Source organism: Maylandia zebra, linkage group LG12 (assembly GCF_041146795.1).
Source record: "Maylandia zebra isolate NMK-2024a linkage group LG12, Mzebra_GT3a, whole genome shotgun sequence".
Classification (NCBI taxonomy): domain Eukaryota; kingdom Metazoa; phylum Chordata; class Actinopteri; order Cichliformes; family Cichlidae; genus Maylandia; species Maylandia zebra.
In genome coordinates, this window is record NC_135178.1 from 1,752,364 (window position 1) to 1,771,343 (window position 18,980).

The 18,980-nt window shown below is 45.7% G+C and overlaps 1 protein-coding gene across 1 annotated transcript in view; it reads right to left on the bottom strand.

Annotated features, from left to right (window-relative positions):
- The window catches only part of arid3c (AT rich interactive domain 3C (BRIGHT-like)), an 81,316-nt gene that overhangs the window by 24,925 nt on the left and 37,411 nt on the right, over window positions 1-18,980 (bottom strand). The window contains exon 3 of the mRNA XM_004558654.3: window positions 13,471-13,543. Within this exon, the coding sequence (XP_004558711.3) occupies window positions 13,471-13,543 (73 nt within the window). The remainder of the gene's footprint in view (window positions 1-13,470; window positions 13,544-18,980) is intronic.

An 18,980-nucleotide genomic window follows, 5' to 3' on the forward strand; every position in this document is an offset into this window, starting at 1 on the left:
CCTGTTACAACTTCGCCACCTGTAGCTCAGTTGCCACCAGTTCAGCAGCCTACCCACTCGCTCATTCAGCCACCATCCTCACTGTCTCATTCAAAGCAGGGAACACACATCACCACAATATCTGCTGGTTCTCTTAAGCTGGCCATGTCAGAGACAGTTGCTCCCTCTAGGGCCTCCCCAGAGGCTGGGTGTCAGTCACCAACCAACTCTGGACCCCTAGAGGTCAAGACGCCAGCGCCAGCAGCCTCACTGGAGAACTCACCTGACAGTCTCAGCTCTCAGCACCCCCTGAGAGTTCAAGTGAGTTCACCTGCCCGCCTCTGTCCTCTGCTGAGTGTATTGGGGAACACTTCCAGCCCTCTGAGGACTGCATCCAACTGTTGCTGCCTGAGTCTAGCCACTGTGCTGCTCAGTCCCAGCCAGTGTCCACACTGGCAGAGGTCTCAGTACCTGCTGCTTCAGTGTCTGTTTACACTGGAGGGCCCGAGGAGCCGTCCAGTCTCAAGCCATGTTAGCTGGGGGTTCAGGTGAGCCCAGCCAGCGTCCTGCCTCGTCGGCTGGAGGGCCTGAGGAGCCCAGCCAGCCTCAAGTGTCGTCAGCCGGGGGTTCGGGAGAACCCAGCTAGCCTCAAGTGTCGTCTGCTGGAGGGCCCGAGTCGCCCGTCCAGCTTAAAGCCAAGTCAGCTGGTGGGTCCGAGGAGCCCGTCCAGCACCATGCCTCGTCTGCTGGGGGTCCTGGAGGACCCAGCAAGCACATCCTCACGTCTGCTGACGGTCCGGGGAAGTCTGTTCAGCCGTCATCTGCTGAATCATCCCCCGCGACTTCTACATCACCGCCTGCAGCATCACCGCCGTCAGGTTCCGCAGCCATCCCGCTGCCATCTGGTCCAGCCTCTGTGTCTTCATCCACGCCTGGTCCAGCCTCAGCTCCGTCTTTGTCTGGTCCAGCTTTGTCTGGTCCAGCTTCGTCTGGTCCAGCTCTGCCTTCGTCTTCGTCTGGTCCTGCCTCGCCTTCGTCTTCGTCTGGTCCTGCCTCGCCTTCGTCTGGTCCTGCCTCGCCTTCGTCTGGTCCTGCCTCGCCTTCGTCTTTGTCTGGTCCTGCCTCATCTGGTCCTGCGGTTGCCACACCGCCGTCATAGCCAGCTCGACCTGTTCCGCTTCGCCTCTGCTGGCCGTTTTCCAGGCCTCCAAGTTGGCATCATGGCCTTCGGGGACGGCCTCCGGACCTGCTCAGTGGCCGCCACTGCCTTCCAAGTGGTCGGCCTCCTGATTGGGTTTGCCTGCGTGGCCGCCGTTGCCGTGTGCACGGCCGGCCTCCAGAACTGTCCTCGTCCTTGTGTTGTCGACCCCCGGGTCGACCCCCTGAACTTTTCTTGGACTCTTGTTGAGCTCTAGTTTGTTTTTGTTTTTGATCTGTTTTCCTGTGTTTGTGGGCTGTTTTCTTGTGTTTTTGGACTGGCTTTGGACTCTTGTGCCCCTTGTTTTTGGTTTCGGTATCTTAGAGAAGCCACATGTTCGGGATGTTGAACTTCTTGGCAACTGTGAACATAATAAAATTGCATTATACATTTGAAATAAACACCAGAACAAGGCAAAGAAAGTGAAATTAACTTAATTGAACAAAATAAACCTAAACAGTTGGTATAGCAGCTATTATAACATCATCCCAAAGCTTGACTGATTCACACCATGAAACACGCAGGAAATGTTGAAGTTTTTTACTCACCGCGTTCCAGAAATGATCTGTAGGTCAGCTGGCCCTCAAAACTGATGCACTTCTGTTGCTCTCTGTACTTCACACGCACAGCTCACATCCTTCATGATATGAAAAGGATATTTTTAAATAATTAGATTTACTACAAATACTTACAAAATTGAACAAAACACAGGCACACACAAAACACAAAGGGCTTAAGAAACATCTAAAACTGCACACTTGTGCAGACTGCAACCATGTATGCTTTTCAATTCGAGTAAAACACACGTGCTTGCTAAACTAACAGTATGGGCTCAAAATGTGGTCATAAATATTTTGTACTTGTAAATCAGTTTTGTATGTGTAAGAAGAATTTGTGTGTGGACTTAGCCAAAAAAAACCCTGCAAGTTACAAGTACGAATTTTGACCCTATTTTTCTTCCTTTCATCTGATTGGTCAATGTCATGTCAATCACAAATGTAACGATCTTTTTTACACACACACATTCTTTTTACACATACAAATCCTGATTTACAAGTACAAAATATTTATGACCACATTTTGAGCCCATATAACAGCAGTACACATACAAGACTCAGTCCATTAAACACACATGCTCCTAACCAACGATCAGGCGAAAACAGTCGTGTATGTGACTCAGTTCAGAGTAAACCACACGTGCTCTCTAACTGAACAGGTGAAACATCCACAAACGTCAATCCTCGATAAAACACACATATTACTAACAGAACATCAGGTAAAAAAGTCAATTTTCATGACTCAGTTTGGAGTAAAACACGTGCTCACCGACCTTTGGATAAAACATTGGTGCACTGGATTTGCTACAAACACACTACTCAGTCAGTTATCCTACCTAAAGCAGCTATTGAGCAATGCTAAACTTAGTTTAGTGATATATACCTTAATGCTGTCTGTGAGTCTAATGACATTAATTTAGCAGAAGCTAACGTAAGTGTCAACCTTGCCAATTATGCAGCATGTAAGAGCCACAAACTCTCAAGCTGTAATGTTACTCACAGACCTTTCAGATAAACACAAATCCCCCATTTCATCCTAAATTCAATCATTATTGAGCACTTTACTCACTTACCTGGCTCACCTCTGACAGTTGTCTCTGTTCCACTGAGGGATAGTGGGCGTGGTCACGCCATATTACTCCATGGGAATTTCCTCTGTTCTTTTGCTCCAACTCTGGCGGCCAATCGAAATGATTACAATCCAAAATGAGTGAAAATAAAATTAACTCTGGAAAAATTACTCTCCCCATTTTCCTGTGTAATTGTAAGATGGATGATAGCTGAAGTCAAGTGTTTGCTCATTAAGAGCTGTAATTGTAAAAACTTCTTAATTGTTAATAGAACAAAAAAGGAGCAAATAGATGCAAAAGCACAAATATAAAATACTAAACTGTGGAAGTGAAACCTTAAAACAACTTACTGAAATGATGCAATAAAACATGTGTGATGACTTTAACATGTGAAAACCAAGTGAAAGCCAAAGGGAGTGGCAGGGTTAGCATTACGACACATCAAAAGCCAGAGACACAATCCTTTAGGTATTTCATTAAAAGACTTCTTCTGATACATCGAATGAATCTGTTTGGTGATGAAAGTTGGTAGAATCTCTAAATTGTGGATTGACAAAGCATCAGCTGCTAGATGGGTCAAGGTATTTAACTTCCTCTGACGAATCAAAGAAAACCTTTACTGTAATAGATGTTGTAATAGTGTAACAAAATAATATTCATCTACAATTCATCTACACAAACTCTGGCATTGAGTAAACTAAACTTTTTAAAATGTAAAAACACAAAAAACCTCTGAAATGTTTTTAGAATTTTGACAGTGTTTGACAAACTGTTTGAGACATACAGGCGAAAAGTCATGTAACGGCTGTAATACAGCACGACTTTACTAACAACCTGAGGCGTCATGTGAGGTTTGATCCAACATTGAGGTTATTTATATTAATCTATTTTGTTAGCCTTGTGACAGACTGGCAACCTGAGGTGTGCCCTGCCTCAGGTATTCACTTACCCATCCAAATCATTCAATTCTGGGGTTATAATCACTTTTGTCACCTCGGGTCCATAAAATCAAGCAACTAGGCCTTGTTGAAAAAACAGGTTACTGTCAGCAGTTCAGTAAATTCTTCCTTGATACCACCTGTTCATTGAGCCCAGTCATGAAATTTCCTCACTAAATATTCCACAGACAACTGTTAGTGGTATTATAAGAAAGTGGAAGTGACTGGGAGTGACAGCAACTCAGCCACACAGTGGTAGACTGCACAGAGTGGGGTCAATGGACGCTGAGGAGCACAGTGTGCAGAGCTCGCCAACTTTCTGCAGGACAACGCAAAAAATGTCCCCGTGGTGGGATCAATAAAGTCTTATCTTCTTCTTCTAAATGGCTGCAGACCTACAAAATTCACATAGCCTTCAGATTCTCTCTATAACTGTGGATAGAGAGCTTCAGGTTTCTCTGGCCAAGCAGCTGCATTACATCACCGAGCGTAATGCGAAGCATCAGAGCTCTAGAGCCGTGCAGACAAACAAACAAAAACAAAAAACCCAGCCTTTCTATTGGTGGAAAAATGTATATGATATGTGATATGGCAACATGACGTTTGGTTATTCAGGAAGAGGGGCAAGTTTTAGGAGTGACAGTGGCTGGAGAGTGAAAGAAAGAGAGTTTTGAGATGTGAGAGATTTGTGACGTTCAGTGTGTTTGGACTCTAAAGTTAGTGTGTTGTGTAGTCAATGGTTTTGTTGTGTGTGTCAGAACAATGTGGCGACCGCTGAATGTCACAGGTGCTGCTAAAAAGCCAGCAGCGGATAGTGAGGACAGCAGAGAGGGTCACTGGAGGCCCTCTGCACCCGTCTCCCAAATGTACGACAAACACATTATCCAACGTGCGAACAGCATAGTGAAGGACACTCTCCACCCCTCACATACTGTTCTCCCTCCCTACATCTGCCAGACGGTTTCGCAGCATCAAAACTGTAACGACCAGACAGAGCAAGAGCTTCAACTCACTACCACCAAAGGACTGATATACACACACACCTCACACACACCTCACAGTACTCATCAAAAGACTCAAAAACAACACAAACAACAATCCACTTCACATTGTCTCGGTCCTGTCTTTGTTTATCGTGCAGTTAGTATTGTATAGTTATCATTATAGTATTGTATAGTCAGTAATTAGTACTTTTTTACCTCTTAATTTTACAGAAATGTAGCACGTTATTTATTTATTATTATTTATATCTTTTGTACACTTACAAATGCACCATGCGGGGCTTGTGGTGAAACAGCATTTCGGTACGTGTATACTGTGTGTACTGTGTGTACTGTGTGTACTGTGTGTACTGTGTACTGACAATAAAGCTCTTGAATCTTGAATCTTGAAAGACAGATTACAGTGTAAACACTGTCTCTAGGGGGAAACAGGAGCAGTGACACACCTGCTGCTGTCAGCCCTGCAGGTATCAGGCTGTGTTGTTCTCCTTTATCGTGGACAGAAATTATTTTTTGGAGCAGCACAAATAATTTGTGTGACTCTTATCTGATGCAGAGCAGCTGATTGTTCTGTAAATAGTTTGAAATATTTATTTAAAAAACGCCTTGGCTGCATTTTTAGTAAATGTCATGGTCCTGGGTCGGTGACCCAGCGCTTTTAGTTTGTTATCATTTTCTAGATGATTGTTTAGGTTCTGTGTTATATTCGGTCTGCCTCTGAGTCTGCGTCTGTATCTGTCTGTCTATGGTGTCTCCCCATCTGTTTGTGAATCTGTCTGTTTAGTTCAATGTCTTGTCTGGTTCCATGTGTCTGAGTTTCCTGTTTTATTGTGAAGGTCCGTGTCATATGTGAGTGTGATCAGTTTACGTTTCCCCTGTCCCGTCAGCCCAGATTCCTCCCAGCTGTGTTGCCCTCCTGTCTCTCATCCCCTGATTACTGGTGTGTGTATTTAAGCCCTGTGTGTTTTCCTGCCTGTTGCCGGTTCGTCTGTGTAACTCCGTGTCAGTCTGTTACCCTGTGTTCCACGGTGTCCTGTTCCTCGTCTGCGTCTCTCTGCTTCTCATCCCGTTGTCATATGCTCCCAGGTCTGTTATTTTTAGTTCTCCCAGTTTAGGTGTCTTTAGTTAATTGTTATGCCCCACTGTTTGTTTGCCACTACACCTCTGTAAATAAAACCACCGGTATCTCATCCACTGCCTGCATCTTGGGTCCTTCTTCCTACTCCACACGGCTCGCCTCGGCAGCCGTGACAGTACGAACCAGCCACTATGGACCCAGCAGCATTCAACCCGCCCAAGGAGCTCCGGGAGGACATTGTTTACTCCGTGGACAAATTAATTAACGCGTGGCTGGAGCACGAGGGGAGAGAATTTCGCCAAGCCTTGGCTAATCGGCTACAGCGCTTGGTTTCTGGTCTCCCCTGGCTGCTCAGCTCACTTCACCCGCTCGCACAGAATTTCATTCTGAACGGACTCCGTCTTCACCCCCCGGCTGCTACCACCCACCCTGCAACTCATGCTTCACTGCCCGGTCCGACAGAGGATGTTCTGCCCGGCCCGTCAACCCAGCCTTCAAGGGGGAAACGGCGCTCACGCTGCCGACGCTCCTCGTCACAGTCGGACCTGGGGATTTCCGAGCGGCCAGCTGTGGTGAGTGGACAGGACAGTATTGTTGGTCTGAACTGTGGGACCGTCTACTCAGGGGTGATGTTCTGTACGGCACAGGACAAAAACTGTTTATCGCCTGAAGCTCAGTTAGCCGCCCGGCCAGAAGCTCAGTTAGCCACCCGGCCAGAAGCTCAGTTAGCCGCCCGGCCAGAAGCCCAGTCGCCACCTCCGCCACATTCAGCCTCACAATCCAGAGCTCCATTACAGTCACAGCCGGACTTATTACAAACCATGTTACAATCCATAGCCCAGTCAGTAGCTCAGTTGGCAGAAGAATCATCAGCTTTATCCTCCGTTCAGTCTCCAACTTCACCACCGTTGTCATCACAACCATTATGTCAGTCACCTTCAGTTCAGCCTCCTGTTCAGCAGCCACCAGCCCTGCATCCTGTGTCAGTTGCTTCACCTGTAAAACAATATAAGTCAATTCTACCCGAAAGACACTATTCCTCGCCCATCCATTCCAAGCAGAGAGACAAATCTAATAATAATGTCAACATTCCTCAAAGGCTGGCTAGTTCTGAGACTGAGATGCACTCCAGGGCCTCCCCAGAGGCTGGGTTTCAGCCCCCATCAGACTCTGGACCCCTGGAGTTTAAGAAGCCAGCTGAGGACTGCACCCGGCTGTCGCTGCCTGAGCAGGGTCAATGCTCTGCGCAGCTGCAGGCCGCTATGTGTTTGCCAGAGGCCCGCGTGCCTGCTGGTCCTGTTCTGTCCCTGCCAGAGGCCCGCGTGCCTGCTGGTCCTGTTCTGTCCCTGCCAGAGGCCCGCGTGCCTGCTGGTCCTGTTCTGTCCCTGCCAGAGGCCCGTGTGCCTGCTGGTCCTGTTGCGTTCCTGCCAGAGGCCCGTGTGCCTGCTGGTTCTGTTGCGTTCCTGCCAGAGGTCTCCGCACCTGCTGGTTCTGTTCTGTGTGTGCCAGGGGCTCCAGTGCCCACTGGTTCTGAGACTGTTTTTGCTGGGGGGCCCGAGGAGCCTGTCCAGTGTCCTGCCTCGTCAGCTGGGGGGCCCGAGGAGCCCGTCCAGCCTTCTGCCTCGTCAGCTGGGGGGCCCGAGGAGCCCGTCCAGCCTCCTGCCTCGTCAGCTGGGGGGCCCGAGGAGCCCGTCCAGCCATCAGCTGCAGTCTCATCACCCTCGCCTGCTGCAGTCTCATCACCCTCGCCTGCTGCAGCTTCATCATCCTCGCCTGCTGCGGCCTCAGAGTCTTCGGCCTCGCCTGGTCCGGTTTCAGCATCTGCTTCAGCATCGCCTGGTCCGGCTCCAGTATCCTCATCAGCTGCTTCGCCTGGTCCGGCTCCAGCTTCAGCATCCTCATCAGCTGCTTCGCCTGGTCCGGCCTCCGCTTCTGCATCCTCATCAGCTGCTTCGCCTGGTCCGGCCTCCGCTTCTGCATCCTCATCAGCTGCTTTGCCTGGTCCGGCCTCCGCTTCTGCTTCAGCCTCTTCGCCTGGTCCAGCCTCCGCTTCTGCTTCAGCCTCTTCGCCTGGTCCAGCCTCCGCTTCTGCTTCAGCCTCTTCGCCTGGTCCAGCCTCCGCATCCTCATCATCCTCGTCTGGTCCAGCCTCCGCATCCTCATCATCCTCGTCTGGTCCAGCCTCCGTGTCTTCATCCTCATCAGCGTCGCCTGGTCCAACTTCAGCTTCAGCATCAGCATCGCCTGGTCCAACTTCAGCATCAGCATCGCCTGGTCCAGCTTCTGCTTCAGCGTCCTCATCAGCTTCGTCTGGTCCAGCCTCCGCTTCCGCCTCGTCTGGTCCAGCCTCCGCTTCGCCTGGGGCTGCAGGGGCCACGCAGCCTTCAGGTCCCCTACTACCACCTCCACATCGTCGGTCATCTGCCAGGCCACTTGTTGGGCATCTCCGCCACCGTGGACGCCCTCCTGAACGCCCTCCTGAACGCCGCCACTGCCTTCCGCGTGTCCGGCCTCCGGACTTGTTTCCACGCCGCTGTTGCCGTCCGCACGGTCGGCCCCCAGGACTGTTTCCACGCCGCTGTTGCCGTCTGCACGGTCGGCCCCCAGAACTGTTTCCGCGCCACTGCCTACTGCGTGGCCGGCATCCGGACCTGCCCCGCTGCCATTCGCATGGTCGGCCTCCTGAACTTGGCCATCTGGGCCTTTTTGGACTCTGTCCCTTCGTCCTGGGCCCCCTCCGCCCGCCCTGGTCGCGTCCTTTTCTGTTTTGTTTTGGTCTGTTTTTGTGTTTCTGCTGGGCTGTCTGGGGCCAGCCCTTGAGGGGGGGGGGGGGGGGGGGGTACTGTCATGGTCCTGGGTCAGTGACCCAGCGCTTTTAGTTTGTTATCATTTTCTAGATGATTGTTTAGGTTCTGTGTTATATTCGGTCTGCCTCTGAGTCTGCGTCTGTATCTGTCTGTCTATGGTGTCTCCCCATCTGTTTGTGAATCTGTCTGTTTAGTTCAATGTCTTGTCTGGTTCCATGTGTCTGAGTTTCCTGTTTTATTGTGAAGGTCCGTGTCGTATGTGAGTGTGATCAGTTTACGTTTCCCCTGTCCCGTCAGCCCAGATTCCTCCCAGCTGTGTTGCCCTCTTGTCTCTCATCCCCTGATTACTGGTGTGTGTATTTAAGCCCTGTGTGTTTTCCTGCCTGTTGCCGGTTCGTCTGTGTAACTCTGTGTCAGTCTGTTACCCTGTGTTCCACGGTGTCCTGTTCCTCGTCTGCGTCTCTCTGCTTCTCATCCCGTTGTCATATGCTCCCAGGTCTGTTATTTTTAGTTCTCCCAGTTTAGGTGTCTTTAGTTAATTGTTATGCCCCACTGTTTGTTTGCCACTACACCTCTGTAAATAAAACCACCGGTATCTCATCCACTGCCTGCATCTTGGGTCCTTCTTCCAACTCCACACGGCTCGCCTCGGCAGCCGTGACAGTAAACAGCTGCAAAAAACTTTGTTGTTTGCAAAACTCGGTTACTTTTTGAAGAAGTAACTAGTAATTATAATTAATTACTTTTTCAATGTAACCTGCCCAACATTGGTGATTATATTCTGTATTTTGCAGACAGAGTTACAGGACTCTCTCTCAGACCACAGCAGGAGCTTCACACAGACTCATACGAGTCAGAGCTTCATGTGTGTTTTCAAAATTAGAGTTCAAGTTATTTTTTTTACTTCCAATAGTGTTAACATGCTACAGGTCATGAACAAGATTGTTTAAATTTTCATTGTAAGTGGGCTAAAGCACTTAATTAAAAGTAGTCTAACAGAAATGTAAATGCTGTAACTGCACTCTTGGAGTAATTTTGCTCAGTCAGCCACTCCTGGGAAGGTTCACCACTGTTGTGTGTTTTCGCCATGATGGGTCTCACCGTGGTTCACTGGAGTCCCACAGCTTTATAACAGCATTATAACATTTTCCAGACTGATCAAGCTCAGTTACTTCGTTTCTGGTTGTTCCTAAACGTCTTGGATCACAGAACAGGTGTGACAGTAATCAGGCCTGGGTGTGGCTAGAGAACTTGGACTCAGCTTTCCAAAGACGTGTGACTGTACACCACAGTTAATTTATGTTATAAAATCAATACATTAATATTTAAATTTGTTTGATTATCAGAAACATTTACGTGTGAAAAATATACTTAAAATAGGAAACCAGGAGGGGGGTAAACACTTTTTACACCACCGTGTCAAGAGTCAGTGGAACTGGTCCAAAATCACAACTAAAACATGCTATGACAGTTTAGCATGTTTAATATGGGTGAGAATATTAAAGCAGCATGAAGCCATGTTTGACACTTTCCATTAATACGGTTAACGAGGCTGTCGGAGTGACATTTATTTGTCAGTACACAATGTTGTTTTCAAGAAATACTGACTGGGACATTTGAAGCAGTCCACTGTGATCAAAGTTGTCACAAACAAGCTGCTGCTGATCTGCTCTGCACTGACAATATCTCCCTACACTAAGTCGAAAATCAATTCTAATTGAACGCTCCACAACAATCCATACTATCACTAAGCCCAAGTGACCAGCCAGCTACATCATTACTCCATCTAAGGCTGCTCTGCAGCTGTCTCAGCATACAGCCGGACTCTGATCAAAGAGGACTTTTGCTTAAGGAAGACTATAATTATAGTTTTATACTTTTTATTCTGTAGTCATTTATTTACCATAATGATTACAGGAAAGCAAACAGCAGACTCTACTGTGGTCAAACTGAGAAATAATGAAGCTGATTTAATTCACAACACATAAAAATAGACCATGATGTCCTAGAATGGAATATGTATGAACTCAACAAAATATCTATTTTTCCGTTGTCGCATTGTTAGGTAAGCAGCACGTAAGAGCACACAAATACCTACACATGCATTGTGTTTACAATAATAAACACAAGGTACGCTAACCCTGTGTTTCTAAAACTGACAGTCACTGTAACTGATTAAGCTTTTTATTCTCTGTTAGATGATGGACTTCCCTCCACGTGTCGTCAGCATGGAGGGGTTTATGTGGTCCCAGAGGCTCTGTCATTTGGGGCGTTTGCTCCTTGGTAGGGACTCTCAAGGCAAACTGGTTCTGGGTAAGGACAGCTTGTCCATAACAAAAACCATGTTCGTACATAAGGATGCCCGTGGTAGCAGGCCACCCTAGGTCACAAGTTGATCTACGGTCATATGTTCTGGACCCTGAAGTGAAGACAGCAGCTGAGGTGGATGCTGGACAAGCCTGGCACACATAAATGTATGGTGAGGGTGTTCTGGGAATGCCTGGCAGAGGCCCTCTGTCCACAAGATTTTGAAGTCCCACCACCAGCAGTACTTCATTTCGTTCCGAGGGAGGCTGAGGACACTGAATCCCAACGGACCATGTCCATTCATCAGGTGGCTGGTGCCTGTCATAATGATAGTCCCTATACTAGATTGTGGCAACCAGAGGTTAAGGTAACCATCAAGCTGAAGGAGGTGTTGTGGGGGACTGTAGGGTGTACTTCAGCTAAGGGGATCACCCTCCTCAGCCTCCAGAGGAAGGTCTATGCCAGGGTGCCAGTGAGTCCATTGGTTGATTCATTAGTCAACCACCGGATCCAAGAGGCACAATGTGGAGACTGACACATGGATTGGGACAGCATTTGCAGTAATGTGCAACACTGCATGGGTCCATCATGGTAAAGAGAAAGCTGTGCATAAACGCAAAGCTGTCAATTTACCAGTACATCGTCGTCCCCATACCCGCACCTATCCCCACGAGCTGTGGGCATCAACTGAAAGAATTACAAGTTAATTTTTTCCCAAAGGGTGACTGGCCTCTGTCTTAAGGACAGGGCGAAGAGTTCAGTTATTTGAGAGGGGCTCAGAGTAGAGCCTCTACTCGCCCTCATCACAAGGAGCTAATCGAGGTAGTTTGGGCATCTGACTAGGACACCTCCCGGGTGAGCTGTTGGGACATGTCCAACTGAAAACTAAAGAAATGTTTTATATTTTTGTGCTCATCATATTCTAGCAGATCGAAAGATCTTAACTACTGATTCTCTATGAAAGAGAAATAAGGATTTGAATTTTGTGGTACATCATTCTACACTTCTGTTATAGTGTTACTGTCTTTACTTGGCTACATAATGAGTTGTAACCCAAACCATGAGCAAAAAGACTGCAGCTAAAGGTTATGAACAGGAGCATTTTTGCATCTGGCCTTATGCATGGGTGATTCACTTTCAGGAGAAATTAAAAGGGTCAAATTCAATTCAATTAAAATCCTCAGGCACACAATTTAATGAAATGTTATGAAACCTAACACTGAAAAACATCTTTGTGACACGTAGTTGTAAAGTTTCCTCCTTCCATCGCTTTTGCCAGCAGAACTGTACTGAAATAAAAGTTCATGCTAAATACTGTGTTAAGATTTGAATTATATATTTTGAATGCGTATTTGCTGATTATATTGTTTTAATATAAGAAAGGCCTAACTCTGAGTACACTCTGTGCCAGAAAGTGCTGACAGGAAACTTTTGCAGAAGCGTGCTTTTGCAGCTAGAATGAAGTGAAAGTGAAAGCAACTAGGCTGTTTGATCATGTGGTGTGACGTGAGAGCAAGTATATAAATAACCAGGCTTCTGTTTGTGCTTCAGACCTTGGGTTGTGTGTTATGAGAAAGGTCTCCATATCCGGATATGTAAAATAAAGATCATTTTTAAAGTAAAAAGACCACTTTTGAGCCTTGTGTCTTTTTGGCCCTAAGAATCTAAAAGAACTGTTTTTAACACTTGGTGCCGTGACCCGGATTCTTGTGCGGCTGAGGCGACTAATTTGGACCTTAAGGTACGATCTGATATGAGGTGGACAACAGACCGGTCTAAAAGAGGATAGGAAAGCGCAAGCCTGTTGAAAATACAGCAAAACACACCACTAATGAAAACTGATTAGACAGAGCTTTAACCACACTTATATCCATTGATGTAGATCATAATCTTGAGCTTATATAGTGTTCTGCGTTCTTCATGCAGCACTTTCTCCTCCCTGTTCATGAAGGACAGTCCAGTGTATCCTATGCTAAGGGAAGCAACAAAGGAAGCATTGAAGCTCCTTTCCTTAGTATTTGGAGAACTGGAACAGCTCTTATTATGGCAGTCACACAGATACTTCTGGGTCACGTCTCTCAGTGATGAACCTTTCTAGGTTCTATCGGGGTTCTCTGTCACCAAGTGCTGAGCCACAGTCCTACAAAACCACTGCAGTCCTCTTTGTAATGTTGACAGGCACTGGTTTGAACTGGTGCTGTATAAATAAGTAACTGTAAGTGAACTGAAATGAGTTTATACTGATATTTAATTTTTTCAAGGTAACTTATGCAGAGAAATAGTTTAAAAGGCCTGGTTTAACATGACAAACCAAACATGATCTTTCTGAGGGATTTCATTTCCTGTTTGGCTTTAAAAGTCACTTATCTGGAAAACAAAGTCCCAATCTGTAAGAATGACTTCTGCTATGAGTAAGTGGAACTATAACATTAGCACATTAAAGCTGTTTATAGACCCCCAAGTGTTAATGTGACTGTGAGGGCCACGTCTCCTGCTCCCAGGAAGCCACAACTGACATATGAATGTTCTACTTACCCCGTTTCTGCATGAAACTGAAAAGGTCATCGAGAAACTCTTTGCGTTTTTCATCATCATCCAGTTCGTATAACTGAAAAAAAGAAAGAACAAAATATCAAAATCATTTCTTCAACATTGATTAATCGTTGATGATGCCCCCTGAACAGTGAGGACGGCCCCATCAAGAAATTCTGATTCATCCTGAACACAGTGAGTGTATCTCATGGGTTTAACATGCACCGTCAATAAAAAATATGTTATTATTTATGGCCATAAACAGCTTCCAGCTCTACATGTCCCAGATCTACAGTAAACAATATGTCAGGTTTTTCTGTTCTGTTTAAATATATCTAACTTATTACAAAATACGGGCAGTTAGCACAAGCATGCTAAGATAATGAGGCTGTAATTTTCCTGTGTGTTTCTATTATTTCTAATGTTTTGCCCTATTTATTTACTAAACTACTAAATTACTTTACTAAAAATATCATAAACATATTGTCCAGATTCCATCCATCCATTCGCTACCGCTTATCCTTTTCAGGGTCGCGGGGGGCGCTGGAGCCTATCCCAGCTGTCATAGGGCGAGAGGTGGGGTACACCCTGGACAGGTCGCCAGTCTGTCGCAGGGCTAACACACAGGGACAGACAACCATTCACACTCACATTCACTCGCACATTCACACCTAGTGGCAATTTGAATTATCCAATTAACCTATCCCTACAAGCTGCATGTCTTTGGACGGTGGGAGGAAGCCGGAGTACCCGGAGAGAACCCACGCAAACACGGGGAGAACATGCAAACTCCACACAGAAAGACCCCGGCCTGATGGAGGAATTGAACTCAGGACCTTCTTGCTGTGCGGCAACAGTGCTAACCACCGTGCCACCGTGCTGCCTTATTGTCCAGATTGATTTTTTAATTAATTAATTAATTTTCATTAATTTTCCTTCTCTGTCACTGTTGCTCCTTTGTAGGCATAAACCGTTTTTTTGCCTAAACTGCTGCAGTGAAAAATGACATTTGAAACAGAAAAAAGATTCAAAATAGGAAAAAGAAATTCAGTGATTACACAGAATAAGGTGCTACATGAATCTGTACAATAGTTTACAGCATGTGTGGTCATGCTTCTTGCACTGCCAGGGATTCAAACAGAGATTCACAAGCTTAAAAAAAGGCAACTGACTTATTCAGGTTTGCAAAGATGTTTGACCTCTCATCTAAGAGACTGAGACATTTAACCCCTGGTGGGAGGTGTCCCCTGGAGTTGGTCTGTGGTGTAAAGGACTATGGACGTTTTAGGAAAGGCCGTCCAAATAACTGAGTTCAGGTGTTCCAATATTTCCACTGAACGAAGGACCAGAAGACTCATGCGCATCAAAATAAAGAACTTTGTGCTTCAATAATGAATAAAATATCATTAGTAAATTAATTTGGCAAAGTCTTTTAACATCTATCAAACATTAATCAGGTAATTCGTTATTTAAAAACTTAATTTGAAATAAAAGCATCAACAATGATTTATTATGTATAAAATGAATTATTAATCCATTAATAATTACTTCAAATCAAAAATGTATTTCACAAAACAGAATTTAAAAGATTTGAAAGTCTTTAATTTTCCACTCTTCATTGTCAAATCCATCTCTTTTTCCTGTTAGCTGAACATATGAGTGCAAATGTTCCCACATGTCTAATGATAAAGGGATGGTTACAGTGAAAGCTGTCACTCCTGTCAGTACAGACGACACTGATGATTTAAGTTCATTTGTTTTAATTACACACGAGCGCGCATTCACTCTCAGCTGGACACAGATAACTATCCAGGGTCATGCTCAGTTAATCCAGCCTCTAACGTTGGATTTTAGTTCAGTATATTGCAGTGAGGAGATTTCTCAGTTTATTACCTACAGTAACTATACTTAGTCAGATATGTGACAAACATACAGATAATGGATTTTAGTTATTAATAAAACATGAAAACCAAACCTGACACTGATTCTCTCTGAATGCTCTGTGCCCACAGAGGCCCTGAGTGATGTGATGTACACGTGTGAGTAATGTGGAAATCATTTTCATAAAGTTGGACTGTTAGGTTCACTGACGTTTGGATTTTTAGTTGATTGTTGTGTGTGTTGATGTGTTTGTTGATAACATCGGGGACTTCTTAGAGAGATGAGGATACATCCATATCTAGGGATGGGTACCGGTATCCGTTGCCATGATGGCACCGGTTCTGACATAAACGGTAGTAACCAGACCGAAAAGCAGCGCACATTTCGGTGCTTTTTTTCCCCTGAGCTGTGATACACTTTAGATTCTAGCCAATCATTTTACGTTTCCGAGGATAGTAGGCGGGGCCAGGTATGTCCGTTCTTTTAGAGCAGAGCTACAGATTAAAAATGTCCAAGGCGAAGTGGTCAAAGTCTGGCTGTAAAAGTCTGTGCAAACTCAGCGGCCTGCAACAAGTGCTTTAAGCTGATACTGTGATACTGTCAAAGGAGGTAACACCTCGAATCTGATGAAACACCTGGCGACGCATAGCGGGGTTTTTTTAAAGCCGAGAAATGCGCCGTATTTGATAGCTTGCTGCGAGACCTCACACCGAGCACATCTACTGCGGGTGTGGTGCCTGTTATCGGACCCGGAGTTAGCAACATCCCCCAAGAACACGAAGAGGAGAGTCCTGGCCCCTAGCCCTGCCAGTGTAGCAGAAATGATGAGGATGATGATGCAGCAGCAGCCGCTCTTCTCTGCGTGAGTAGCTTAATGTTGTTCGTGTGTAATTTACGTTGAGTAGGCTAACCACGTTATTACATTAATGCATGTAAGGTGAACTAGCAAACATCATCATAGCTACATGCGGCTGTCTTCTTGTTTGATGGCAGATGCTCCCTTCACCCTGGCCAAAAAGGCTAAAATGACCAAAGAAAAAGTGGAAAACAGTTAAACATGAGAGGCTTTTGGACAAAGTTTGTGTTTTTTCCATTGTTTAAGCACTGCTTCCAGCCAAGAGTGATACCATATATGCCCTATAGCTGCAGAAAAGGCTAACATTGTTATCTTTTTACAAAAAAAACAGCTACACATGAGAGGTTTTTGGACCAATTTTGTGTTCTCCATTCTTTAAGCACCGGCACCGTTTCAAAAGTACCAGTTTGGCACCGGTATCGGATAAAACCTAAACGATACCCATCCCTATCCATATCTGTTCCATAGCACAGTCACAGAGGACGTTACAGCTTTTTGGCATCAGGCTCCGACTCAGGAAAACCTTCAACCTCGACTTCATGCAGGAGAGACTGAATCCTGACTCTGCCTCTTCTTTACCTCCTGATCTCGTTCTTCTTTATCCCACCATTGAAATCATTCCAACAGAGTCATTAAGAAGGACACATTTAAACTTTTACCTGCTTCATGACTTTGATATTCTGAAGTTAAACTCAGTTTAAACAATTTTTCCATTCTGCATTATGTTCACTATTTTTACATACAGATAACGTGAATATGAATACTGAACTTGTTTAGTTACAAATTTAGCAGACTTCAAAGAATGTCCCCATCCAGCTAAACTGGTATCAGTTTCCCAGCTTTTGAATTCCAATCTAAGGGACTGTCTGAGCTTAGTTTTGGTGTTAAAGAAGAACGCCTGGCTCAGTGACAAATGTGTCTGACATGTCTGACTGGTCCAGGTCCTGGAAGTGTAAGGAGGTTGGAAATAAAATCGTCTGGACTTCTTGAAGTTTCTTTACCTCTCAGCCAAGAAACGTCTTCAGTTCTAAAACCAAATGGTGGAGTCTCAGGTATTTAAACTAGGGCTAAATATGTAACTTACCTTCTTACGTAGGAGCTTCCTAGTGTCTCAACTATTTAAAAAACCATTTGTTCCTGTTTGATTTTGGGTTTATCTGAGCAGATCTCTTGGCTTTTATTATGCAGTCACGGTCTTGTTTACTTGTTTTTGACTTCTCACAACTTTCACCATAACACACTGGATATAGGAGGATGATGATGTATTTATAACAAAAATAAACTTGTGTTTTAACCTCTTGGGAGATGAGATATGAGATGTGACAATATCGTTTATATCGATATAGTCTATGTTACTTTATAATTATACTTGTGGAGCCGCTAGTTTGCCTCTCTTTTGTCCACTTTTGTCTCTACGCTGTGTTACTCAGCCTCGCCTCTCCATCACTGAACACAGCTCCCCCTCCTCCATCGCTTCACCTGCAGGCAACAACAAGATGGACGCGGCAGCTATCAAAGAGGAGCTGCTTGGTAATAATAAAACATTTGGAGATTATTATTCTAGTGCTGTCAGCATTACTCTCGTTAAAATGACGTTAACGCCATAGCTGCATTAACGCAGCAAATACTGTAGTAGGGCTGCCACAAACCATTATTTTGATAGTCGACTAGTCACCCCCTGTGAAAGCAGGGGCGGATGAAGACCCTTTCTGGATGGATTTAATGGCAACGAACCACGGACGGTACCAACGATGAATAGCTCAACCAGCATTGCTAATAATGGACCATCAATGATGGTAGGAAAGAAGCTGCAGAACTGCATTTGTGGCTGGTCAAAACTAACAACTGACATGGGCCTTAAAATCCACAAAGGCAGGAAGAAGTAAAATGGTAAATGGTCTGTATTTGTATAGCGCTTTACTTGGTCCTAAGGACCCCAAAGCGCTTTACACTTTACACAATCATCCACACATTCACACACAGAAGAAGTGCCTCAGCGAGCTGAGAAAGGGGCCTCGCATTGACACATACTTTTTAAAAAGTAAGTCAAATCAGTCGATTGAAGTCCAGAGGCAGGAGAATCCCCACAGTCCTCCGGGTATCAGCACCTTGATCGAAGTCCATTGTCGTACAAACAGTCTTAGAGAAGCCCATAAAGAGCCTGGGATGGTGGTACAATGCAGACCTCAATGATACGTGGCAACTAGAACAACTAAGGCAGAACTTGGCTGATGACCTCCAGCGGATTAACAACACTGCACTCCCAGGGAAACTGAAGCTCTGGTGCTTCCAGTTTGGGTTATTACCCAGACTACTGTGGCTGTTGACAATGTACGAGGTCTCACTCAATCATGCCAATCGACTAGAGAGGCTAGTGAGCTCCTACGTTAAGAAGTGGCTCGGACTTCCCAAATGCCTCAGCAGCCTTGGACTCTACAGCGACGGGATACTGGCATTGCCTATCCCCAGTCTGGTTGAGGAGTTTAAATGTGCAAAAGTGAGGCTTGAGATGTCACTCACGGACTCCCGGGACCCCATAGTGAGAGGCACTGCTCCCACCCTAACAACAGGGAGGAAGTGGACCCCGGCCACATCTGTGCTACAGGCCAAATCTGCTCTTCAGCATTGTGATGTGGTGGGTCACGTCCAACGAGGATTTGGTCTTGGCGCAGTAACACCTCGGTGGCAACAGGCGTCTGTAACCGAACGTTGGAAAATGGTAGTGGAGGAAGTGCGACGACAGGAGGAAACAGCCAGACATGCCAGAGCCGTGGCG